At 32.5% G+C, this 27,967-nt stretch overlaps 3 protein-coding genes across 3 annotated transcripts in view; 1 reads left to right on the top strand and 2 right to left on the bottom strand.

Annotated features, from left to right (window-relative positions):
- Positions 1–146: 146 nt before the first annotated feature.
- On the bottom strand, positions 147–14,396 carry LOC126811468 (DNA-directed RNA polymerase III subunit RPC8). Its single transcript, XM_050537107.2, has 8 exons — positions 14,293–14,396; positions 12,478–12,616; positions 11,291–11,387; positions 10,373–10,459; positions 9,026–9,089; positions 8,431–8,520; positions 1,767–1,890; positions 147–1,141 (listed from the first exon to the last, which is right to left on the bottom strand). Exons 2-8 carry the CDS (start codon positions 12,586–12,588, stop codon positions 1,091–1,093), a joined length of 624 nt encoding a protein of 207 aa, XP_050393064.1. The 5' UTR covers positions 12,589–12,616; positions 14,293–14,396; the 3' UTR covers positions 147–1,090.
- A 201-nt stretch (positions 14,397–14,597) lies between these two features.
- On the top strand, positions 14,598–20,047 carry LOC126810533 (jmjC domain-containing protein 8). Its single transcript, XM_050535646.2, has 9 exons — positions 14,598–14,755; positions 15,938–16,033; positions 16,464–16,512; positions 17,094–17,190; positions 17,347–17,415; positions 17,826–17,945; positions 18,139–18,206; positions 18,500–18,634; positions 19,385–20,047. The coding sequence occupies exons 1-9, from the start codon at positions 14,664–14,666 to the stop codon at positions 19,469–19,471; spliced, it is 813 nt and encodes a 270-aa protein (XP_050391603.2). The 5' UTR covers positions 14,598–14,663; the 3' UTR covers positions 19,472–20,047.
- Positions 19,528–27,967, bottom strand: part of LOC126810531 (GPI inositol-deacylase) — a 27,655-nt gene continuing 19,215 nt past the window's right edge. The window contains exons 20-26 of the mRNA XM_050535644.2: positions 26,306–26,393; positions 25,977–26,070; positions 24,078–24,278; positions 23,546–23,675; positions 22,856–23,001; positions 22,373–22,471; positions 19,528–21,771 (exon numbers count right to left, since the gene is read on the bottom strand). Coding sequence (XP_050391601.2) covers positions 21,597–21,771; positions 22,373–22,471; positions 22,856–23,001; positions 23,546–23,675; positions 24,078–24,278; positions 25,977–26,070; positions 26,306–26,393 — 933 coding nt within the window. The 3' untranslated portion in view covers positions 19,528–21,596. The remainder of the gene's footprint in view (positions 21,772–22,372; positions 22,472–22,855; positions 23,002–23,545; positions 23,676–24,077; positions 24,279–25,976; positions 26,071–26,305; positions 26,394–27,967) is intronic.

The following is a 27,967-nucleotide window of genomic DNA, read 5'->3' as shown; positions in this document are numbered from 1 at the left end:
ATCGTACCCATAAGATGGTATCGAGAGTTGATTATGATCTTGTCTTGTTAATAAATGTTATCTTGTCTTGTTAATAAATGTTATATAAATAACATTTATTAACAAGACAAGATCATAATCAACTCTCGATACCATCTTATGGGTACCATTTTAAACAGATTTGAATCTGATCTGCGATTCAACGGCTGTATATGATTAAGGCCTAAAGAAAGACCTGCAATGGACAAATTTAGCTCTTGCATAATGTACATTTAAAGAAACTTGACAACAAAAGTAAAAAAAAAAGTACAGGTTCATTCAGTCTTTACAGTCAAGTCTGGAAATAAGGCATGTGTTAAAGATATATCAGGCACAAATGGTATGGTGCCTGTCATTCTGTCAGGCATAGATTTGTCATTTCTTACTTTTATTATTGATATAATTTATATATACAGGGCAGAAAGTTAAAATGTCAAAAGTATTTTGTAGTTTACACAAATAGAAAATTCAAGAGACTTGATTGTTAAAGTAAATAGTAAAGGTCTGTCAAGTCTTTCAAGATTAGTATCTGTATTACCACACCTAGTCTGTATATAGAAGATCATTTGTCTTCCTTTTGAAGAACTATCTGAATAAGCGGTTACCAGTGCATCTACATCTTTCTTTATAGAGCATCTCAGCTTTCATTTCGAACTCGCTTGCCAGTTCTGACTGACTAACCAAAAGCTGACTAGCTAAAACGTTCACGATGAATGTGTAACCTGTTTGTGTTTATTAGTCTAATTATCTTCTTTTTTCACAGAACCTCAGTACACAACCAATGTGAAAGTGTACCAGTTCTTGAGATTATCTCCACAAAGTGTGAAAGTATACCAGTTCTTGAGCTTAATGCCACAAGTGTAAAAGTGTACCAGTTCTTGAGATAGATTATCTCCACAAAATATGAAAATATACCAGTTCTTGAGATAGATTTAATGATATCTCCACAAAATGCGAAGGTTTACCAGTTCTTGAGATTATCTCTACGAAACAGCTACCGAAATCTCCATTGGTGTTTCCTCAGTGGTAACTGTGAATATGTTGTTTCTGTGAATGTGAAGATGATGACATGTCAACTATTCCACCATGATAAACATCCTAGACCTGATTCACTAATAGAACCCTGTAAAACAAAACAATAAATAATAATAATAATGAATATTTATATTGCGCGCATTCCAACAGAATGCTCATGGCGTAGGTTTGTTTACCTTTTCAGTTTTATAGTTCACTATTTATAATAGTAAAACCAAAAACAGCCACTAGTGGACTAATGCCATTTAAAGATTATTATTTATAATAGGATTCAAACACATGGGATTTTAGTTTTAATTTGAAAGTTTCCAAACATTGTGAAGTTTTGTGATGCACAGGTATTTGCACAATGTGGGAAAATCGTCGAAACCCAAAGGATTTAAGTCTTTAACTTGGTACTGTTAAAATGCGAACATTTTGTGACATCAAAATAATAATATCAATGTATTACATCATCGGCGGCCAAGCTAAGAATCTTCCATCAACAGTCATAATTACATAAGTGAAAAAGGAGGAGAAATCGATCAAATATGCAGAAAATGAAGAATGTAGGAAGAGGACCTTATATGTATGGATTCATAAAGCAGGGGGAGGGGGACGTAATAGACCATAATTTTATCATGGCATAGTCAGTAGATTTTATTGTTTCGTTCATGCACACTTAATAATGTCATTGCATTGCTAGAATTCATAAAAATACAAGTGTATCTTACTGTAATGGTATATGGAGGTTTTTTAAGGTCAGGATCTGTTAAAATACTATCAACACTATCTGTATTTGTTGTATCTGGTCCTGATGGTGTTGTATCCACAAAACCTTCATCTACCACTCGAAATCTACAATATATCACATCAATCACATTACATGACCCTTGTAATCAATGTATAACGGTTAACCCTTTAGTAATTGGTATATGTTGATTATCTCCTTCCCTCAAACCGCTCGAGTCACATAACTAGTGTAAGGTCAATTGACAGTTTCTCACATGAACTGGGCGGTTGGAGGTACTTGAGGGAGCAGTATTTTTCAGGTGGTGCAAGTGGTAAAGGGTTAACCTGTAAATTAAAACTTTGGTTTAACATTGCACATAGCGAAATGTAGTCACAGAAGTCAAATTATTATCAAAAAAAAATGTTTTTGGCATGAGCTTTATGGTTGTCTGTTGGCTATAGTGCCTCTCTATATAAAATTTATGTTCATGTGTAGGCAATTGGCCTGTTATTAACATACACTGATTACCTCTAATAAAAACAGCAGTGCATTTCCGCAGTTTTGTATTGTTTCTGAATATCCCCTACTTTTTTTGAAGCGTATACCTAGTTCAAAATTTTGTTTTACTTGTTTTTACTACACGAGGATCTGTTATATTACAGGCGTTTTGGTTGAAGTGAGGGATTAGCCATGCACGGAACCACTAGAAACATCAACGCTGTTTGATTTATCAATGTCTGACGTCATAAGAGTCAAAATCCGCGCATATGACCCCTGACACGACCTTCCAGTACAACTTGTCAGATCTTCATGTAGTGTAGGCCATTGAAAGTATAAAAAAACGAAAACAAAATATAGATCTATATTTTAATTAGATTGGGGTTTATTAGGTGAATACCTTGACAGAGTTTGAAGATGAGCATTTTCGGCTCATTGGCTGATGCTTTGGGACACAATAACTTTAGTTCTAATTAAGTGAGAGTGATAAAACTTGGTGTATAGTTTCATTACATCAATACCTTGACTTAGTTCAATAATGAGCATTTTCTGCTTAGGGTAAGCAGAGTGAATACCATGACCGATTTCAATGATTAACATTTCCCACTAAAACTAAGCAGAGCTAAGCAATTTCATTGGTCGATGCTTTGGGACAAGATAACATTTCCCACTAAAACTAAGCAGAGCTAAGCAATTTCATTGGTCGATGCTTTGGGACAAGATAACTTTGATTCTAACTGATGAAGAGTGATGAAACTCAGTGTATAGTTTCACTACCAGGTACTTCAAATTTTTGACTGAGTTTGATCGTGAATATTTTTGGATTTGGGTAGGTGACATCAGCCTCACTGTTGGCTTGTTGGTTATATGATTTGACATATTGTGACCAATAAAGACATTTATTTTATGATCAGTAGTGGAATTCCGCGTTTTATCAGTGAAATAAAAGTGTTATTCCACTGGCTAGCAGTAGGCCATGTTGTTTTTACCTAAAATGATTGTAAAATCATAAAAAAAATATAACATTTGTCGTTTTGTCGTGAATAACATATTTTATTTCATCTCTAAGCAAGAAAACGTTTTCTTGCTTCTCGATAAAATAAAATATGTTATTCACTCTAAAATGACAAATATCCTCTATATAGCTTTTGTTTTCCTTTGGTCCTTCAACAAAAAGTAAATACTGTTATACTAGTATTAAATACACATAATTACTAAATGTCATACTTTCTAGTGGCATTACATATATATGTATCAGTATATGTAAATTATGTGACAGGATGCTCCTATGAATTAACACATCTCTACTAAGTGAGCCAAAGGGAATTCCCCACAACCAAGACAGTAGGAAGCATATTAAATTTTGAGACAACACAGGGCAAATTAATCTCGGCATCCCCAGATATGTGAACAGTCACCACAGAGCTCAGTACATGTACATATTAACATCCCTGTAACATTTACAACCCATCTCAACTGAGAAAAACTAATACATGTAGAGTGGTGCATTACAATAATAATGTATATTATGGTGCGATGATTATATCTAATGCATGGAGAATTGGTACTTATTTTAAATTAATCACACATTCTTACACCCTTGGTACCTTATAATATTGACAGCTGTTGAAATAGACTGTTTATTTTACATAAACAAAAACATATTATTTACATTAATAACAACTGTTATTTAAACTAATAAATATGACATTTCCAGAAATTGAAATCTTCTTCAAAATATATATCAAAGTGCCAGTTATGTTTATGATGTAAGAGGGATTATTTATAACGCGATGGTTTATGTTTTAAATCTACAAGTATCTGTTTAATATCAGGCTAGAGTTTTTGAACACCTTGATCAGTGCCAATATATAAGTAAAACATGTGTGGTCGTATTTTTTATTAAGACCAGACTTATGTGTTATGTTATTTGATTGGTCTCTTCAAGTATTATCAGCATTCCTTTTACATCATGTATAAACATGTAAGCAATATATCAGAGACATTATAAATATACATGTATAGTAAGAAAATGCACCGGTAGGTAAAACATATTAAAGGAACTGTAACATCACTACACCAAGTTAACATGAAGAAATAAAATCGAGTTTTAAAAATATTATTGAATTTTAAAATAAATACATTATTAGTTTATATTCAAGATGATAGATATAAATAATCAATCACTTGGGGTGCTTGATTATCAGTCCGGAATGTTCTGAATTGACAGAACTGCAATCGAGTCCTGTCACAGTTCTGTGAGTCCAAACAACTGAGGGAGTTCAGTAGAATTGTGACATAATTTTAATAAATGTTTCAGCTGTCATGGTTGGTTGAGGGATTATCTTATACAGTCGATGAACGCACTGTAGCCCAATATTCCCTTTTCACTCTATTGTCTCTATTTGTGGGATTGAGAGAATTTAATTCTAGAATGCTCAATCCGGTATCCCCATGGTATTATCGGAGATTATTTATAGCTCTGTTACATTTTAAGAAATGACACTATCACTTTATGTGATCTTTATACACGTAACTAGATGAAGAATAGTTTTGTGTTAAATATATTTATTGTCACAGGAAAGTATAAGAAGTAAATGATATTTTTTGGTTTATTTATAAAAACATTTAAAGCTAGATGATGCACTGAATGTGCTCAACTGTGTTTGTGTTTCATTTAATTGTAAAATAAGATATGAATTTATTATATGTATGGGCATGTACTGTTCAGGAGAATTCCAGTTATACACACCAGACAATACTACAGACAATATAAGGATATCTATTCTACAAGTTTCGCCTTACCAATACAATATCTGAAAGCTAATATCCCTGATATTTATATGAATGGTAATTTTTTTTTCAATCTTGCAAATATTTAATTATCAAAATCTCCTTAAAGGGACAATAACACTCTTGCTGGCTTGACAGCTCCAGAAAATAAAAAATAGCCTTATTCCAAGTACTAGATGTGTTAGTGTCCTACCTGTTGTGTAAATTATCCATTAAATCCTATTTTATTTGTCCAGAGGGTTCAAAAATATTTTTAAATCCAAGTCACATTTGAAAAGCTTTACGTCAGGCTTTTCAAATTATTTAGTTGAATTTTTCCAATGTTTTAAATTAGGTGTGGTAAGATGAAATTTGTATCATCAATTAATTGGAATATTGTAAAATAGTACAATTTGTTGACCAGAATAAAGATTGAGACATATTATTCAGTTACAACAAGAGTGGTATTGAGCCTTTAACTTTTGCAAATATTGCTTCTACAAGTGACAGATAACTGTCATTCTATGTCTGATTATGGTTGGTTACATAGTTAAACTATTATAGCACTGTTGTATTTGAACAATCTCATTGATAATCTTTTCCCTGTATAAACAGTACCAAAAAATTATAGTTTGCTGTATTCATTCTCATTTGTTCATTTTTGAATATTTTTTAGGATAAAAATACATATTACTTTGATTTGATAAAATATAAAATGGTACACAATTGTGATACATTGCAGTATGTTGAGATATTACCCTACGATCCAGCAAGCAGAAGTACTGCTTTATATTGTGATATGTTATTGCAATAGGAGTAGAAATATTGCAATATGATATCCAGCTGTAATACTCAGCCCTAATATACAATACTATACTAATTGCTTTAATGTCTACTAATTTTTAAAAATATATTTCAGTCTTTATTAAACTCAAGACCTTCAAGGCAAACCAGCTTGGTTTCCCTTTTTGTCAGTAGTGCATGATGGAGAGTCTGACAAGAAACAGTGCCTAGTCATTTGAATGGGACAAAAAACCAAAGTCTCTTATACACATTGGCATGCACATAAAAGAACCCTTGACATTTGGTATTCAGAATAAGAGTAAGGCGTAGTGCTGATGTCTGGGAAAAATCCTCTTCATAGCACACTGTATGGTGTATGCCTGTCTTTATTAGCCCAGTCGGTTCAGAAAAGTAGAACTTTAAGTACATTTCATTTCATTTCCTACTGTATATCCGATTGTTTGAAACATAACAGGGATGAACAGAAAAGGAGTCTGTGAGAGTGGTAGGCTCGAAGGCCCCTAAATAAATTAAGGTTCCTAGATAGTGTGGGTCCCCTTTAGTCTTGAATTTACGTTTTTTGGGGTTTTTTTGATGAATTGGTAAGACCCCACATGCTTAATTTGTGTTCCCGCGCACACAGCCCTACATTGGGAGTCCCTAGGTCGTTCTTGAAGCATGACATGAGCTATGTTTGCATTCAGACATGAAAATATGAATACAGTTTTTGATGTTAGAAGAGATAACTAGTGGTAAGGTTTTTGGAATTGTACATTCCTCATTATTTTTTGTGAAGACAGTAGACATATTACTATCTTATAAATAACTTCTCTCTGTTTTTCTACCATTTATATAATACATAAACAATTATATAACAATTTTAGTAGAAAAACACAATGCAGTTGATGTAAAATAAGATACATAATTGTATCTGTAGCATTAAAGCCCAGTATTTTAGTGCAGAAATTATTCAAATTCATCCATTCTAGTTAAAGGCCACTTAAAGTTTACATTGATTTCATAATATCTTTAATTATAGCCACTTGAAGTTTACATTGGTTTCTAATGATTTCAAATTGGCCACATTATTGTGTCTTACATAAATCAACAAACTGATTAAAAGACACATCTATATTTTGTTTATTTATTTATATTTTCGATGATTTCCACTATGATCTGACTTGTTGTAGTGGGAGGTCTCATCAGGGGCTATACCATCGACTTTTGGCCCTGTAGCCCGTGATGTCAGTCAATTGACTGACCAATCTGCTTCAATGTTGCAAGTGGCTATTTGGAAATACAATTTTTACTTTCTTTTGTTTTCTTCCTACATTTCTGTGCAGAACATGAAAGAACTCGACTTGATTGGCTAAGCTCTCACATTACACAGAAGGCAGGTTATTTAACTCTTCCAGATCCTGCTGTAGTGAAGACAAGTAAAACTATAGAAAACAAAACAGGATCTGTGTTTTAATCAGATTGATAAATAAAGTGATAACAATTCTATTTTTTTGGTACACGCCAGCCCATTCTTCATGAATTCGTTTTTTTTAATATTCAGATGTGCTGTAAGTACACATTCTTTCACTTGATTTGATATATCCAATATATAATCTTGTTGTGTATTGCTTGAAATTTCCCTGTAGCATGTGTCTTATTCGCAGGTTTGTTTTATGGGTTTCTGTTTGTGTGTGGTGCGTTCGTCCTGCAGTTACTATTAGTAAATATTTTGGACTTGGAGAGATACATATGAATGATCTAGACTGTAGTGCTTTTAAGTCAAATGACATAAACAGTTGGATAATGACTATTGTATACATGCATATTATCGTCTTACATTTGTAAACAATCACACAACCAGACACAGAAAAAATGTCTAGAACTTATCTAGAAGTAACTCTACGCCCAAATCCTTCAGCATTATATCATGTGTCAAAAAAGTAGCAGAGCATTAATTTAATAAAAAACTATCCAGTAAGTTATTTATTTCTAAAAATACCTTTCTTTTATCAGTAATTACTGTCAATGTCATGCAGGTCTGATACTGTGTATGGCTTACTTAAAAAAATTACATGAAGCTGTCTGTGAAGATCTTATACTACACAAATAGGCTGTGTAGAGTTATTTCCCTTAATTTTATGTTTGCCACATTTAAAGGTTTCTCTCAATCTCCAAAATAGTGATAATCGAGTAGAATGGGGGATTTCAAGCTACAATGCATGCACGAACGACATAAGAAAATATCTCAAACAACCATGACAGATGAAGAAACATAATCGTTTCATTACGGCACGTTTCTACTCACACCACCCCAGTTGTTGGGACTGAAAGAACTGTGACAGGACTGAATTCCGTGTCACACGATTGCAATTCTGTCAATTCGAGACATTCCAGACTGTCAATCGTGCATCCCCTTAGAAACACAGTGATAAAAAACTATTTATTTTCAAGTTCCTGGTAATATTTTCAAGCAGCATATTTTTTTTTCACAAAAAAATTCCATTGACTGCCAGATCTAACCAATTATATGTAAGATATCAAATCAATTCAAGCTTAATTCCAAGAAAAATCATGGCACAGACATAAGATATTAAAATAAAATCAAGATCTACCTTATTTCCTCTCCAATATCCATGAATAACTGATGTTTTGTATCTTCATCTACTTCATATTCCCACGCCCATAACTGTTCTTCTTCATCGCTATAATCAGTTAAAGTCAATACAACCTTTTTGGTTGCTGCAATTACAAGGCAATAAAAAGGCATTTGTTGTATCTCTACCAATCACAGAGACTTTGTATCTCCTTGGAAATGAGAAATAAATTTATCACCCAATAATACATTACATGGGAAAATATATCCAATCTGGTATTCAGCGCTATAGGAAATATTGCTACAACTTTATTTTTCCTCATTTAAAGCCACATATTGTTCTCTATATATGTTGCTTGTTTTATCAAACACTGTTTTAATTCTTTTATCTAATAACATTTCCACAGGCTGTTTGAAAGACAGAAGTGTCAAATATATGAATAATTCTCAATAAATTTATGAAGCACCTCTGGAAATGGCATCAAGTTCAGTTAAAAAAAGGTATTTGTGGACAGATGATTATTGTTGAAAAAAGTCAACAATCCTGTGTATAGTATTAAGTAATTGATGTATCTAATATGATACATAACAACAATAAAACAGATAAAGGATACAATCGTGCTGGATGTTGTAAGGCATCTGCAGGAATTAAGATGTCATCAAAGAAACCCATTGACACTAAAAAAAAACCAAGAAAAGAACAGACTATTATAATTATGTGAAATTATTATAAAACAGGTTAACAATTTTACTTGTAACATGGACGGGAAATCTTTCTTTGTTCTTTTCACTGAACAAGCAGATTATTTTCCCTCTAGCAGATAGGGTGATGCTTAACCGGGCAATAACTAGACATGCTCAATGTTATTGCACTCTTTTGCTGGTTTACACTAGTTTTAGTAGAAATCATATAGAGAAGTGGGGTGGGTTTTCGGTGCAATAACAACAAGCATGTTGAGCAGGTGTCAATGCTACAAGTCATTTATAGCACGCTTCATTCATTAACAGGTTTAACATCTCGGCCTACAGCCTCGATGTTTAAACCTGTTAACTCATGAAAGCTGTGCTATAAATATAACTTATTTGTGAAATATCGTCAATAAAAGTATGATGTCTCATTCAGGATTTCTAAACCTTGAGGTGCATTCACCATATTACAAGTGTGGGGAAACAACAACATCTATCTGGAGATCAATCTCCAGATTATGGTTGGTTTGCTTTGGTGAAGATTGCAGGTTAAACAAAATATAGAAATTAAAGATACATTATGTAAGATTTAGATAAAGAGCTGGCCGTTCTTGCTATAATAGTTCAAAAACAGATAAAGCAAAATGAATATATTGAAAATTTTATTCAAATTACTTTATTCTGAGCGAAGATGTTAGCCTTGAAGGTTTGATAAGATGTTTTCCACTCATTGTAACCACTGTACTGGTTGTTAGAAGCTTGGCCTCACTTCACCATTTTTAGATTAAATCCTTAAATGGCTGAGCCATTCCAATCTACTTAAAATCGGACCTATCTGATGGCATAGACTTGATGGTGGTCTTGTCATGTTAATAAATGTCTAATTAATAGTTTAAATAACACTTAAGGCCTAAAGAAAGACCTGCAATAGTCAGATTTAACTCTTGCATAATGTATGTTTATTGTTTAATTATTAGTGACCATTAAATATGCGTTCAAATTCCATGTGAAGTTGTCATTGTTGTCTCCTGTTGACAATGAGGTTTTTAGGAATTGGCAAAGTTTCGTGCAACACGCAACTTGTGGTGTGGTCCTGCACTTTTTTCCTCCGACAGGGCGTATGAATACTGGCATATGCCATGCAGTGTACTATAAGTGAAATTTTGCCTTGACAGCAGTGCCACAGCCTACTCATATTTCAAATTCCAACTGTCAAGGGTTCCTTTAAGTCCTGCTATTACTGCTATTGCAATAAAGTTTATGTAAATACTTACCATGAACACCTTCTTTACTGCAACCTTTAATCTTACCTACCAATATTTCATCCACGAACGGCCGGAATACTACATATCGGAAATGAACTATATGAAGAAAATAAAATTAAAATTTAGACAAATGTCCTTAGTAAATTCTTAACCAATAGAAATGTTTATTTTGTTTTAAAGTATTATGTTCTAGATGTGGAATAGAACCAACAGAAGTAATTAAATCTTGGCATTGATCAGAGGGGGGGGGGGAGGGGGGAGGGGTAGGGGCTAATGTAGCTTAGATATGGCTACCTTCAAATGAAAGGTACACGTATATACATTAATTTTTAATGTCTGCTGGATAGGGAAGGAGCGTGTCGCACATATCCTTGGATGCCATTGCAGCACCAGACTGACCCCAAAATTTCAAAAAAGAATCTAATGTATACACATGCCCAAATTAAAGATTAAGTATGTAAGATTGAGGTATACAGCTCTATCTGTTCTCGCTATAATAGTTTAAAAAAAGACAACCACCAAAAATAATATATTGAAAATTTCATTCAAAATATTTATTCTAAGAAAAGTTATGAATGTTTGAAGTTTAAACAAGAATAGCTTAGTCTCGATTGTCATTGCTATGATAATAAACAAAGTCTCGATCTTCCATTTTAGCATTAACCAATAAAAAGGGGCATTTGTTCTAATCCAATTAATATCACAGCCATCCAATGTCCTAGAGAGTTGATTATGAGCTCAATTGTCATGCGAATAAATGTCTAATTCATAATTTATATAGCATTTGAAACCAGAAGAAAGACCTGTGTTAGCTCTTACATCATGCATCTCAAAGTATAATGTAAAATCAAAATAATTTATAAAATTGATGTGAACATTCCTCTTCCAAAGACATACACATACATAGATTAGTATAATATAACTAACCATTAGTATGAGATGCTCCATCACCTGGAAAAATAAAACTATCTTCAAGTTTCACTAAATCCCATAAAGCTATACACAGTCCTACATTATACACAACCTATAAAAAAATACAACAAATATTCCTGTAGTAAACACTGCAATCTATAGAGTATGGAGGCAGTCCACCATTAAAGGACAATGTTGGCGTCAGTCATTATCCCATATGTGATAGAACTGGTTAAACACGTTCCAAATATAATATTAACACAGAGATCATTGCTACGATAGATGCTTTATGAAGATTTCAAGAAAGGGAAGAGACGAACGCAAAAGGAAAACATGAGTTATCCTTCTATATAACTGACTAAGGTGACGAGTGATAACAGATACATGGGCAAATTTCTGCTCACTAATAATTCCTTCGAAGACCAATACCATCCTTGTACACAATGGGGAAATTAAATTAATGGTGGTTTGCCTCTGTATAGAAGAACAAAGATGAGTTGACCCCCTCCCTTGCTTTGGAATAGCGATAATTCTATTTTGTATGTATCACTACTTTTATTAATAAAATTCAACTTCCACGGCACATCATTCAACATCCAAAAGCGACACCAAGAACAACCCAAGGAAGAAAACTTGACTCTGAATTAAAGTCAATTTGAATTTCATGGCGAATCATGGGGAGAAACAAAGAAAGGAAATGAAATGAAATGGGGTTTAACGTCCTACTGTTCTGCTCCTAACCTGGGCTAATGAAGACGGGCATATGCCATACAGTGTGCTATGAGGGAAATTTTGCCCGGGCAGTGGCACTACGGCTTACTCTTATATCGAATTCCAACTGCCAAGGGATCTTTTACGTGCACGCCAATGTGTACACGGGACCTCGGTTTTTCGGACCATCTGAACGACTAGACAGCTGTCCTTGTCAGGCCCTCCATCCTGTATCACTGACAAGGGGAAACCACGCCGGAAAATCTGGATGAACTTTCTCGGCCAATGCAGGGATCGAACACCCGATCTCCAGGCTAGCGAGCCAGCGTTTTACCTACTTAGCCATGTGATCCCCCAGCAAAGAAAGTAGATTTGGGTCATAATTGTTGGAAATCCACTTGAAACAGAATGACTTAAGAAAAAGAATTTAAGATTGATAAATTATGCAAATTAGTTTGATTAAACATATGTATTAAGTAAGTTTTAGTCACCTTATTAGCAAGTTTTTTGTTGAGTATCTCAATAATGGCATCAGTAGTCTCTTCCTTAAATTCCCATGGTGGAATTCTTACAGTATCCTTCATTTCACTTAGAACAAACATGATGGACCATTTGATGTTGGAATTCTATCTAAAATATAACATTCAATGAGTGTCAAAAATATGGTCATTGGTCACACACTGATCAGCAGTGAATATTCGCAGACCGCTACAATCACTGATAAGGATGACATCAATGCAATTAATGAGCCACAAATATTAACTCTTTTCCTGACAAATTAAATTCTAAAACATTTTTGTTATGTATTAGAAAAATAAATTTGTAGGCAAAAATTATTTCCTATTTAGTGTAAATAGGTATTGAAATGAGTAAAAGGCACCATTCTGGCCCAACCAGTAACGTCTTATGTAAACAATGCACGTGCCATTGAGCCAATGATTGACCCCGTGTGATGTGACGTCACATGTTGAAGGAAGTCATCTTTTACCAAGATATTATAAGACTTTCGTAAAACTTTGTGAAACAGAACACAATGTATGTGTAGTTCTGTATTTATTCCAATCAAGCAAACTTTAAATTCAGAAAAAGGCTTGATGCATCATTTGCATTTTCGCTAAAATATCAAATTTATGCTATGTACATGTATGTACTCAGATGCATTATTTAACATTTAATTAAGAAAACAAAATCAAAATACTAATGCTAGATAATCTAGATGGCTAGCATTCATTCAGATTTTCAAACTAGACCCATCAGTTTTCTCTGCTACCAATAAAAGATGGTTCAACTTGTTAAGCTGTTATATGAATAGCATCTATAGATAATGAAATTTCAGTTTACCATAACTTTGTAAATTTTAAAAAGATATGAAACATTTTTTGACCAATATTCCTGTTAGAGATCCAACTGTCACAATATTGTTGTTTGAAATTAGTGATTCCAATAGTGCTAATATATTTTTGATATTGCTTTCCCTATCTTAAAATGAACATCCAATTATCAACCCAATTCAACAATTTTGACCTAAATCAAAGAGATTTAACTCCTTTTTATTAAAATAGTGTAGTCTGATATATCTGGCTCAACTTCTAATTCATTGTCATCCTTTTTATGGCCATGATACATCCTGGGGAGAATCAGAGAAACAAGGCTGTTTATTCCAACTGTCCACGTCTCAGATGTTTAGAGATTTTAAAACAGATCAATAAAACAGACTGAGGAATAAAGTGTCAGGAAGGTAGTCACTAGCTGCAGGCAATGCCATATTTATGGGGAGTATACTGACAGAAATGGTTTAGCACTAAGCTAACAAATTAAGTCATCAAATTCTTCTTCCGTAAACTATAACAATAATAATGTTCCTTTTTTAAAAATGAAATGAAATGGAATAACATCATACGGCCTACTCTTATATCGAAAATTTCAACTGCCAAGGGATCGTTTACATGCACTCCAATGTGCACACATATATATATATGAGACCTCGGGTTTTTTTTGTCCCATCCGAATGAAAGCTGTCGGGCCCTCTGCCCTGCACCACTGACATGGGGGGAAACCACGATTTAAAAACCCCCAAAATAATCTGACTAAAATACCAGTCTATATTTGGTTCCGTTCTTTTTTTTATACTTTTCATGATCTGTGTTCTCCGCTCTAGCATAAACAAACATAATCCGTTCTCAGTCATAGATTAAAGATATTGCCGTGATTACTTTAGACTTATTTATGGAGTCATGTTTTTCTAAATTAAGTGTAATTACCTTATTTTTTTACTACTCCGTTAACAGAGGTATTATTATACTTACTCTGCCATGCAAACACTCTTTTTTATTCTGAATATTACATTCTGCAATCGCGAGAAATCAAACCTTTTACATGTGCTTGCCTTTGGCTTTACCGCCAATCGGTCTATCAAAACAATTAACGACATCAATATAAACACCCTGTCGAGTTTCTTATTAAATCTGGAATACAACATGATCATATGACAGCGTATAATTAAACGAAATTAGCGTCAATGGAAATTAGTGTCTATTTATTCCTACAATTTCTAATATATCAACGTGTCTCTTTCACCTTGAAAATGTCGTTATTTATTTACTTAGAACGGTTAGCGACACACCATTCAGCTCAAGACACGTTTACTTTTTAGCAGACGAAAACATGTATATTATCAATGAATAAAAGCCTGAAAATGTATTCCATTTGTACAATTATTGGACTTGCTACTTGTGTAATAAGCACAGAACCCGTTGATAATGGCGAATGGTAAATTAATTCAATCCAATTTCTTATTCATTTGTTGCACAGCAAACTCATTGAGTCACACTGTGAGTGACGACTACAACTAGGCCTACAAGACAAGTACAACTGTAGCCACAACAATACAAATATAAGTTACATGTAATTTGTAAAATCAACCCTTCTTTTTTTTTTTTTTTACCTTTTCTTACGGTTTCTTTTAAAACGTAGATCTACGGTAAATCCACAGTCGCACTTCTCAGAAATTTTAAATTTCAATAGAGATTTCATATTTACGATAAAATGAAATGAAATGAAATGAAATGGAGTTTAACGTCCTACTGTTCTGCTCCTAACCTGGGCTAATGAAGACGGGCATACGCCATACAGTGTGCTATGAGGGAAATTTTGCCCGGACAGCGGCACTACGGCCTACTCTTATATCGAATTCCAACTGTCAAGGGATCTTTTACGTGCACGCCAATGTGTACACGGGACCTCGGTTTTTCGTCCCATCCGAACGACTAGACAGCTTTCCTTGTCAGCCCCTCCGTCCTGCATCACTGACAAGGGAGAACCACGCCGGAAAATCTGGATGAACTTTCTCGGCCAATGCAGGGATCGAACATCCGACCTCCAGGCTAGCGAGCTAGCGTCTTACCCACTTAGCCACGTGATCCCCATATTTACGATAACTGAGAATGAGATTAAATTGACTACAAAGTTAAGTACAAGAAAACAATCTAAAAACTATAAACTTTAGAAAAAAAAAGTAGATCTATTACCCAAAGGACCAATGTTGATTATATAAATTCAATGATTTTATCTATTTTTTTAACTTTAGTAGAGTTAATATTTGTACCATGATATTAATTTTACGAAAAATGTGATAACAAAATTACTGAAAAGAACAAAGCAACTCAAAACATCAAATTTTCCTGCATTTATGATTTCTTTTTACCGTTAAAAGTTTTTCAGTCATAGCATGGAAGGTGCAGAAAAGTAGGACATTAGTATGTTTCATTCATTATTCTCTTGAAAGTTAGAGAAATACATGTGAATATACCTGTAATTGGTCACATATGTCTCTAATTAATGACCAAGTAATTGATGTATATTGTGTTGATAATATTCCTGTCATACATACATATACCCCTCCTATCAGTTTTAATGGTTTGTTTTTTTCTGTCTCATTATGAATAACAATAGGGTTACAGAAGATAAAGATATGATTGCACAACCAGGTCCATGTAATATAGATGTCAGAGATGCAGACACTTTATCACAAGAAGAATTTTTAAATAGGTAATCACTTTAAAGATCGATTATTAGTGCTTTTTATCATGGACATAATATCAATGCCTTTAATTAAGTAATGATACTTGATCTTTTATTTTTACCAAATGGTTTTCAGGCACTAATGAACTAGTACCCAACATTTTGAACTTTGTCCTGGGCATGGAACAGTACATTTATATATAATAAATATCTTTAAAAACACGGATAAAAGAAAAGACTGTTCGAGACAAAATGATCGGCACCCGGGACATTGTGCATGACAAATCCTGAATTTGTGCCTGACAGCTAGGTGTCTTTTCAGGCGTGGTTATATAATATATGTACACCACTCATTGAAGAATTAACAAAAACCAGAAGACAAAAAATAAGACACAAAAGATACAGAACATGTATTTATATATTAATAAATATCAAATATTTTTTGTTTCTTTCAAAGATATGCTTATACAAAACCTATTGTAATAAGAGGAGCTGCAGATAACTCAGTAAGTGAATTATAGCATGATATAATTATTATTATTCATGTAATCCAAGGAAGTAAAAAAGAAAATAGCTCTGTTCTGCACATAGTACATATCTGAACAAAATATCAAGATATATGCCTTTTTTTTTAGAACTACAGGTAACCCTTAATAATGACTTTATTTACATCATTTTACCAGTAAATTCATTAGGGGTTTTAAAAATGTGCATGTCTAAACAACAGAATGTGTATATCAGTTTTGGAGATCATCTATAAAATTAGTGTAATTTTTTTTTTATGCAATTTGTTTACGATGGATTAGTATTATCCCAATTTTTATACTGGTATAACCAGTATAAAAATTGGGATAATGTTAGTCAAATGTAAACAAATTACATCAAAAATTGACCATCTGACAAAGGGAAGCATGTTAAAAGATCCTTTAGCAGTTGGAAAATGAAAAATGTACCTCATAGAACATAGCATGGTGTATGCTCATTAGCCCATCTGGTGCCAAAAAGTAGGAAGTTAACCACCCCAGTTTAGGATTGTTTTAAAAATTACTAAAGTACCAAATTTGTCTATTTCTAATTCTGTTTCTAGAAATTTCAAGATATGTGTAGGAAAGAATATATGTTGAATAGTTTTGGGACAAAGAAAATTCGATTAAGTTCAGCCAATACATATTCTTACAGTAAAGGTAGGCTTTTTTTCCCTGTGACAGCATAATAATTATATCATGTAATTAATATATCTGATCGATAATAAGTAAAATTACATTTTGAAAGTAAGTACAGCTGGTACAGAAAAGTAGGATGTTAAACCCCATTTCATTAATCATTTTGTCTTGTTTCAGCTGATGTTACATTACATGAATATGTAGAAGATATATTAAAACCTCAAAAATTGGGACAGCTAGGAAATGGTATGTTCAACAATTGCATGATTTATCTGAACACTTAATGAAATTAATAGTTCAATTACCACTATTAAAGAGACATTAGCCAGTGAAATATTTTGAATAGGATGGTGGTAGTATGCTGGATAAAATATCGCCCCCCCCCACCCCCCATAGAATCAAGAATCTGTACATTCAGTGTTTAAGCCTTTTTTTGGGATGATTCCCTTAAAAAAGTAATTAACAAGCCAATGGGGGCCACTATATTATAATGACAACCTTGCTTTCCCCAATAACTTGGTTAGTTTGCTATATGGCAGTAGGACTACTGCATTCGGGTCTTTGGGGTATGATATCCAAAGTTTTCAAAAGGAAAATCAATTGCTTTCTTCTTGGTAATTGTATTTATAAATATAATTATGTTGTGCATTTTTCAGAAACATTTTATTGGTTTGGTGATAATAATTATACAGAATGGAAAGACTTGTTTAATATTTATAAACCACCTCCATATAGAGTACCAAGAATGTCGGGAGCATATAGTTTTGGTTTAGCTGGTAATGAAGTTTAATTGCTTAATAAATTTTAGACATGTAAAAATACAGATTGCTGTAAACTAATTAACCCGACACCTGTATTACATTGTATATGGTTCATGATTTGTATGGTAAAGGGGACTACCGGTTCATGATTTGTAAGGCAAAGTTGGACTACCAGGGTCTACACATTCCTGACGTAACTGTTTTACAGGTGCTGGAACTGGTGTACCATTTCATTTTCATGGTCCTGGATTTGGAGAAGTTGTATTTGGTCGTAAGGTAATATTTTTTATAAAGCATTGTTTTTAATTTATCATCTGTTATGTCTCAGTAAGTAGTCATTATTACCAGACAGGAAATTGTGTGTAAGTTGTCCATGGTATGTCATGCCTGCAAGTGAGGGAGTTTGATTCAACGCTTGTATGTGACAAGCAATAAGAACGCCTGGCTAAACTTGTGAGTTTTCACCATTCCCCACCCCACCATTAGTTTAAAAGCTCAAATTTTCTGTTTGTCATTTTAAGGGGCAAGATCTAAAAAAGTTTCTCAATCTACTGTACATATTATTGTAGAGATGGTTCATGTATCCACCAGATAAAACTCCTAGTTTTCATCCTGATAAAACAACATTACAATGGTTAATAGAGGATTATACAAAATTACATGTACAAGACTTACCTCTAGAATGTACAATTAATAAAGGGGAAGTAAGTACTGTTTCTATTATACATGTATATATTAAACAGTCTTTTAAAATCATATGTAAGTAAAGTGAATGTGTCATTAGGAATGGAATGGGTTAAATGTCTTGGTATGTTTGATATTTCTATGCCTGGTTACTTTTACAATGTGGAGATATAAGAATTTGGCACGGAGTGGTGTTTCCGTCTACTCTTTGATTTCCAACTGTTGATGGTTCTTTTACATGCATGTCAATAAAGTTCTCTGGGGTTTTTTGTGCAATGCCAAGTAGGAGAATTTTGCCACAGACAGTTGAATTTCAACCTAATCTCTAATATTTCCAACTGGACACTTTACGGGTGCATTCACACCAATGTCTACACAAATGGACCTCAGGTTTTTCATTACATCAAAATGCCAAAGCATGCTTTCCTTGATTATACCCAATCGTGTACAAATTGATCATGTCAATAAAAATTGCTAAACAGTTGGTATTTGGAGAAGATAGTAATACATGTAGTAATTATGTGCAATCCATGGAAGTTTCCACTTATATCTATTAATTATAACAGTATTAGTCTCCAAATGACCTAATTAATGATCAATAGCACATTAAACTCCATTCACTCCCTCAGTGATTTGCCAAAAGAGATAATTTTTTTTTTGACTTTTATTACAATAGGGGTCAGGTCTGCTGTATTCCAGATTTATATCCCACCCATACACGATTAATTGGATGACTGTATTAATATGTATGGTTATTTTATATTTTACAGATTATTTACTTTCCTGATAGATGGTGGCATGGAACATTAAATATAGACACCAGTGTTTTTATCTCAACATTTTTAGCATATGGTTAGAACTCAAAATCTTTAGACATCTATTTGTAACATACATCAAAGTTTTTAAAGAAATATTCTTAAAATAATACTTGATGTTGATTTGATTGTACAGTTACATCCGGTGGGGTCAGATTAGATTGAGACAGATCTCTGTCGATTCATCACTGAAATATGGATGTATTATATATACATTATGCAAGATATAGAGAAAGAGCTAATGAAAAATGAATATATTGAAAATTTCAGTCAAATTCTTTATTTTGAGCAAAGTTATGAATGTTTGAAGTTTTAACAAGAAATAGCCATAATTGGCAGATGGAAACTGCTCAAAGTTCATATTCTTATTTGTCAAGTACCATTGCCATCATAAGAAACGCATTGAATAGTGGTTTTTGAATTATTTTAAGGATGCTCTTTTGAAAATGCTTAGGTCATTGCTTGGATTTTCAATAATTAGGTGAGTCTAAGGCAAAAAAATTATCTGCGAAAAATCTAATTTACTTTTATTCATTTATATATAAATTGTGTAAATTTGTATGAATCAGGGTATGTATATAAGAAAAACGGAAGAAAAGAGCTTTTTATCACATTTTTTAACTTATGTTTTGTCATTTCATAGGGTAATTAAATCATTTAAATAAAATTATGTGTTATTGTTGTCTACAGATTTTATGTTGTCAATTTCCAACTTTTTCAAACCACAAAATATCATTTTATAAAACACATTTATATCTCACAAGGTTTTATTGAGAATATTACAAAAGAAAAAAAATAGTGAATAATTTATCAAATGACCTATATTATGATTTTGTATATTTCAAACATTGCATTTTACAAACATATGAAATGTGAATGAATGAATATTCTATGGGAATGTACAATATATTTGTATAAATTTTAAAAAACATTACACAATATGATTTTTTTGTAATTTGCTTCAAATGATATTTTTGATTACTGCCAACGACAGTAACTCGCTAATTTATGTAGGTCAACTTTCAGAAAACCAATGAATCACATATTAATTTGAATAAATAATTACTCAAACATGCATGCATGAAACATCTAATCTAGCAGAAACACACATTTTTAAAGAAGTACAAAGTCATTATCCCATTTACAGAGTTTAAAAAAAACCCAACAAACCTCTTTAGCTTTTGTTGACAAATTACCACATATACCAAAATATGTAATATAGTCTGATAATTTATCATAGTGTACCAAGGCAGATTCACTGGACACTTACAGTTATTCACAGCAGTGCTGGGCTGCATATTTAATATATTTATTCTGGTAAAATTATATGGTCAATTTATATCCATTTCCATCAATTAACATTGACACCAATATTGGCCATTAAAATTTGATCAGGGCCTTAAAGAAATTTCGAGGATTATAATTTATATCAGCAATACTATATACTGGAAAACACCGGAAAACTACCGGAAAACACCATGTTATACTGAATACCAGGAAAACCACTAAATACCGGAAAGAAATCATTCTAAATAGGTAACAAAGAGTCTGGTCCTCTGTTTGCGGGGAGGTAGGGTTAAGGTTAGGTTTTTCCGGTGTTTTCCAGAGGACCAGAGGTGGGTTAGGTTTTTCCGGTGTTTTCCAGAGGACCAGGCTCCAAGTTACCTATTTAGGATGTTTTCCGGTATTTAGTGTGTTTTCTGGTATTTTGTGTTTTTCCGTTGTTTTCTAGTATTCAGTATAACATGGTGTTTTCTGGTATATAGTATAGCCCATTTATATGACATTTTGTTTATCTTTATTGTCAAAGATAAGAAAGGAGTTAGATAATTGTCTCATCAACACAATAATTTGGTTATTTGGAGACTAACAACACACTGTTATTTTGTTCTAAGTGAAATTCCACGGAGGAGAATTTTGCCTTGACAGTGGCATTTCTGCCTACTTTCCAATTTTCACAGGGTTTTTTTTTACATGTACTTTGATGTTGTACCTCTAGTTTTCTGTCTAATCCAAATGACTAGCCAATACCTTACTTGTCAGCCCTACAGGTACTACCCCCTGACAATTGAAAACCGGGCTTGAAAAATTCAGAGATCCTTTTTGGCCCATGTCAAAATTTTAACCCGAATCATTCTAGTTGGGAGTCCAGTGCAGCCTTTTATCTTTATTGTATACTACTGTCTGTTTTATTAGAGATTAATTGCCGTAGATTATATGATGCTAGTACTGTTAACATTGTGGCTGTAATAAATGGTATTCTATATACAGATTCCAGACCATACAACATTATAATTATAGCTGATAAATAAAATATACTTCCAAACACCAGGTTTAATGTACTGCAAGAAAACAATTTGTTTTTATTAATATCATATCTGAGCATGATCACTATTAGAATACAGTATAATAGACTTTACAACTAAGACATATTAATAAGAGAGAGAGAGAGAGAGAGATGGGCTTTAACGTCCACTGTCCACAAACTAGGTCATTTCGGGACTAACACATGGTTTAATTTTATTTTGCTTGTGCGTAGGGGTCTTTAGCAGTGGGAGGAAACCGGAGGACCCAGAGAAAATCCACGAGGTTGGACAGGTGACCCTACTCCTTGTCAAGTACAACCAGGGAAACGAAACCACGCCAGTTGACTCAATGACAGACCTTATGAAACAGCACACACATACTAACCATTCGGCCATCCCCCCACTCCATATTCATAAGACGTAATATGGTAATAAGTGTAAAATTTGGCTTATAACAGCCATCACAGGTTCTATTATTGTTAATACACATTTATTACTTGTTTTACATAATTCTAGTTTGCTCAAGTTTGAATTTCTAATAAGTGTTACGAAAAACTTCAATAATTATGTGTTAAATTACCAATGTTTTCAATATAGTCTATATACTTTAAATACAGAATAATTCAGGCCTACATACCTTTTAAAGTTGATATTAATGGAGATGAATATAAATATGGTGATGGCAGTTACTGTACATGGAATACGACTAGGATCTACGTTCAGTCTTTGTGAATATCTGCAATTTTAACAAAATGTGTCACTATATAAGACTTTTTTCAGATATTTGCCAGCATTAACAACTGACTGGGAAAAAGATCATAAACTTGGGATAATGCTAAAAATATTGTCAAATTCTTTGAATAGAGCGAGAAATAGGGTTTTACTGTCCACTCAACACAAACTAGGTCATTATGGTTCAATTTTATTTCAATAACCTGGTTTACAGGGCAGAGAATATAAAACAAAAAAATATTTGTATGTAAAATAAAAATAACAGTCCTGCATAAATTTCTAACAGATTTAAAATATAAAACTTAATAACTATCTAATAACATGAATTGGGGTGCAAGTGCAGTAAATTGAGATTAAAACATTATTAAATAAATTGGTTTATACTTACCGTAGATTTTTAACCCAAACCAGCATTGATGGAAAATTTAATATGATAATCCACAGTAACAACAGAAGTAACATAAATAGAAAGTTAAACTGTGACCTGTCTTCTTTACTTTTACTTTGTTGTGATAAATAATATACTCTTAAAACCTGCAAATACAGCGTAGGAACATAACAAAACTTGGTACTCAAAATGATGAAATGCCAACATTAATATAATGAGGACTAATGTTAAAGTTATTTCATGAGTCAAATTTATCAGGATACCAGATATATTGACTGGGACTGCCTCATTGGAGCTCAGTGGCAAGTGGTCTCAGGTATTCTGTAAAGAATAAGCAAATGCCGCCTTATCAACCTGTAGCCACACCGCTCAAACTGATAAGAGATTAAAGAGGTAATAATGCTCAAGCAAAATGACTAAAATTTTGTTGGTTGGACAAGGGAACTTGAGTAAGAAGTGGTATTCAGGGCTCTAGGACAAGTAAGCATACCCTGCCTAGTGTATGACAATCTTCACATTCACAACCTAGAGCTAACTGGAAAACTAAACAAAGAACATAACAATTTACAGCAACACTAAATGTAAAAGTGATTTGTGTTGAATGTTATTTCAATAATGAATAATATCATTCAATAAAGTTTATATGTTAGGTTCAATAAAAGATTAATATAGGTATGAATTTATAATTACCTTGATAATAAGAAGTAAATATATAATAAAGAGACCAGCAGTTCCACAAAACATCATTGATATTAATATAGCTGTTACTCCTAATACAACCTGTATTAATATGCCTATTGTTAACACAGAGTTTGGAACCCTAAAATAATAAATATAGCAATTATTAATATATCAAATGTAACGAAATTAAATTGTTTTTATGGTTTAAATATATCCAAATTTCTTTACAAATTAGTTTTATTAAATAGGAATTCGACTCTTCTGTTAAACTTTTATCCCCCAATTCAGAAGCTCCACAAATATTTAACTTTTAATAAAGAAAAACAGAACCAAAATATCAATAGTAGATAATTTCAAACTTTTACCCAAAGGATGCCAAATGCTGTGAAATTTTTATTTCATCTTGTCTTTGTCAATACCAAATAAAAACCAATTTTGGACTGATATTCCTTTTAGATTCATCTTTCACAATATTGTAGTTGGCAGTTTGCAAGGGATTCAATATCCCCTAAATAAATATGTGTTGACAATAAGTACTTACCATGAAAATATTTTGGAAAAAACTTTGCTTATAGTAGCTATGAAGTAATACAATAAAATACACTGAAAATAAGTTGTACCAAATGCCAAAATGTAGAGGATTGTAGATAGAAATGGTGACCAGACAGATTTATCAGTAAGAGAATGACTATCATCTAATGGTAGACCTAATGTGTGTGTTATTTCTTCTATATTCTCAACACTGAAACATAAAACAAACTTAAATGAAAAGGGGTTTAACGTCCTACTGCACAAACTGGGCTAATGAAGACGGTCTTGCACCCTACAGTGTGCTATGAGGGAAATATTATTATTATTATTGTTCGATTTATATAGCGCTTCATTACACGTGAAGTGTTTCTAAGCGCATATCACAAACATATACTTCAAACACACAGAAACAATCAAAATCAGGAGAACATAATTAAACACAGCTGCCTGTTAGGCGCTATTATTCAAAGGTTTATATCCAACAAATCAACCGGCTAATCTCTATATTGAACTCAGTCGAGGTATTACCTGATGAACACCTACACCAAGTAGAGTTCAAAAATAAAAACAAAGTTTAAAAGAATCAACTTCATTAACAAAAATTAAACAATCAAAAACTAAACAGATAAATCAAATTGAAACGAAACAAATAAAACAAAGAAAATGAAAATTGCAGTTCATTACATTCTACATTAACAAAATAAAGGAAATCTACTTGTGAAAAATTTTTCAAAAAAATAAGAGCAAAGTAACACTAATTTTAATACTTTTTTAACGAACATATCATAAATATAATTAATTTTACCTATAATATCTATTTCAGAAATCAGACTTTATTTTGCAAATAAAATAATCCAAAGAGTTGTGTTCGACCATTATATTTAAACAGTATTATGCTGTTATATATATGATAAAGTGAAAGTGATGAGAGTTAGAATTAATGTTAACAATTTGATAATTACTATATTTAATTTGTAAGCATGTCTTTGATAGATCATGTCAGATGACCGAACTTAACAAATATAATTATTTTTATTACCTATTTACTTTGCCGAATATAAAAAAACCCCATTAAATATGGTTTATCGTCCTACTTTTCAGCACCGACCGGGATAACGAAGAAGGGAGTACGCCGTGCAGTATGCTATGGGTCAAATTTTATCTAAGATTATCTAGCAGTTGAGGATAAGACAATTAGATGAGTTTAAGTTCCTGTTGAAATATTGCCCGGACAGCGGCACTATGGCCTACTCTTATATCGAATTTCAACTTTCAAGGGTTCTTTCATTGGCACACCAATTTGTTCAAGGGACCTCAGTTTTTTTGTTCCATTCGCATTAATTTACGTTGCCCCTTGACAGATCCTCTGTCCTGCACTGACAAGGGGGAACCACACTGGAAAATCCTGATGAACTTTCTTGGTCAACTAGGGGATCAAACACTGGACCTCGAGGTTAATAAGCCAATGCCTTACTCACCGAGCCACCACAGCTCCCTCAAACTTTAGTATTTCATATATATGTATTGTTATGTGTGTGAACATGGGGCCAAGAAGAATGTGACTGCATGAGAAGCATCACAAAGAATCCACTGTTGGTCAAAGATGAGGTGTTTTAACCTGATTGAGATAACCGCTCCAATCTGAATTTTAGTTCATTTGGAATATCTATTAAGCTTTTGCTACCTATTTCTTGTAAAGAAAAAAAAATATATTGGTTGTTCTTCTAAAAAACCCTCTTTCTTCCAAATTTGTAAGTTTTGAAATTAAATAGAAGGAAATAAAAATTAAATTGGATTTGGATGTTAATTAATTTGCTTTGGTAAGCATTTTATCTGTGCATGAAGAATTCTCTGGTGAAGAGTATATTTTTGGGGCTCTGAATTGGTACAATAAACATGAATTGTTAACCTTAAAATAACTCTGATTATACTGACAACTGGAACTATCATATATGGTTTACAACTATCCCAGACAATATCTTGTGGCTTTACAGATTCATCTTCTGTAAAAGAAAATTAATGAAGGTTAAATGAGTTACATGACACCGATAAGCAAATCTAACGATCACTTCAAAAGGTCTCATTATTATGAACACAAGTTTTCAGACAAATTATTTTGACTATTTGTACACAATTCGGTAGTTTGATTGATTAATTTACTTTTATCAATATGTACCAACGAAATCTGGAACTACCGGTAGTCCTTTAATACCAAATTTAATACATTTAAGTAAATACCTTTTTTAACACTTAAAATATATCCCAAGGCCATTAATAGAACGGCAACAAAAGCTGCTGGAAATAACACACCATAAAACCTTATAATCTGAAGACAGAAAATAATATCAAAATAAAACACAGTTCAACAAATACAAGATAAAATAAGGTTGCCAGGCAATCAAATAATTACCCAACATTAGCTTTGTCAAATGAGTAATAATCAAAGGTTGTTCGAAGTGTTCTATCTTTTCTTAAAAATATATAGAGAGATAAATGGGGTTTAATGTCCACTTAACACAAACTAGGTCATTTTTGGACTAACACATGGTACAATTTTATTTCCATAATTAGCAGTAGTAGGAATCAGAGGATCCGGAGAAAACACACAAGATTGGACAAGTGACACTATTCCTTGTCATGTGCAAGCTTGTGCCACTTGACTCAATCACTGATTTTATGATCTGTAATGAATATCAAGCTTATCTTGAAATATAAATGATATGTATTTTTGTGGTGTATCTTCTTAATACATTGAATAATTTGTCTGATTTGAGCATCTTGTTTACATCAAAGAGAACCTAGCTCTTTAAAAAAATTATCAGACAAAATAATCAATCTGATTTTTTTCTTTCCTTTCCCTACATGTATGAATACATTTATTTTTTCTTTTCAAGTAGAATTGAAAGTAAACTAATTATTTAATCAATAACGGGTTATAAATTGTCCAAGGAAAAACAATAAATACGTCAATATGCCAATTAAATAAATAATAAATTACCAATGTTTTCCTCTCGTGACTTACAAATGTATTTTATTTCCAGAAAAAAACTTGTTGATTTGTTTTTTGCCATAATCGATTTCTAGCCTACCTACTCCAGATGCTTTAGAGTACTTAACGAATAAATGGATAAATAATTAAAAATCAATTCGTCTGAATTTGTCGTCTACAGAGATCAACTGTGGCATAGATCCTGTCATGATATGGAAAGTGACCAGATCATTGTCAAGTTTACCTAGCAACCGGCACCACCATATTGATTTTGGATAGTTATTACTTTTCTCGAAAAAACATGTAGACATTAACAGAGAAATATTTGGTGTTTGTGTTTTGTTCAACGAGGCCTGTATTCGTTAATGTACCAGTAGGTAAAATTTAAAAAAATTATATATAATTTATATAGTAAATTCTTAGAAGTAGAAATTAATCAGTTTTAAAAGTAACTTTATCTTATTTATAGAATAGCAAATTGAAAATTTTGCCACATTTTACATCCTCTGCAGATGATGTAACCAAGTCAGTGAGATGTGAGACCTATTATAAATGATGGATAGATTTTTTTGATGAGTCTCTTTTTAATCTGATTTAATCCAAGCTGGAAGATTATCTAATGTTAAATAATTAATCTGGGTGCATTTTAAGTGTTGATAAAGTGATAATAATTTAGATAATTGTCCAATAATGTAAATAATGCTCAGTGGCTTTAAGCACTTCAAATCCTTTAAATACAAGAAGTATGTTAAACCAAAATAACATAATATACTGTCAATAGATTAAAGCTTCAGGGTTTATGTGTTACTTACGGTAATTACTACAAGATCACAGGAAAGGTTATCAATATCTATATTATTAATAATCTTAGTTTAAGGGTATTATATTAGAATCTATTGTTGTATATTAAT

Source organism: Patella vulgata, chromosome 2 (genome assembly GCF_932274485.2).
Source record: "Patella vulgata chromosome 2, xgPatVulg1.2, whole genome shotgun sequence".
Classification (NCBI taxonomy): Eukaryota; Metazoa; Mollusca; class Gastropoda; family Patellidae; genus Patella; species Patella vulgata.
Note: the sequence above shows the minus strand (reverse complement) of the source record. Positions and strands in the feature narration are given on the sequence as shown.

Excerpts from the sequence above, each read along its gene's own strand:
- LOC126811468 (XM_050537107.2), bottom strand. The coding sequence starts at position 12,588 with ATGTTTGTTCTAAGTGAAATGAAGGATACTGTAAGAATTCCACCATGG. Across the intron at positions 10,460-11,290 it reads TGGAGCATCTCATACTAATG|TTCATTTCCGATATGTAGTA; the intron begins GTTAGTTATATT and ends TTCTTCATATAG. Across the intron at positions 9,090-10,372 it reads CAGTAAAGAAGGTGTTCATG|TGTCAATGGGTTTCTTTGAT; the intron begins GTAAGTATTTAC and ends GTTTTTTTTTAG.
- LOC126810533 (XM_050535646.2), top strand. The coding sequence starts at position 14,664 with ATGAATAAAAGCCTGAAAATGTATTCCATTTGTACAATTATTGGACTT. Across the intron at positions 16,034-16,463 it reads CAAGAAGAATTTTTAAATAG|ATATGCTTATACAAAACCTA; the intron begins GTAATCACTTTA and ends TTTCTTTCAAAG. Across the intron at positions 18,207-18,499 it reads AAGTTGTATTTGGTCGTAAG|AGATGGTTCATGTATCCACC; the intron begins GTAATATTTTTT and ends ATATTATTGTAG.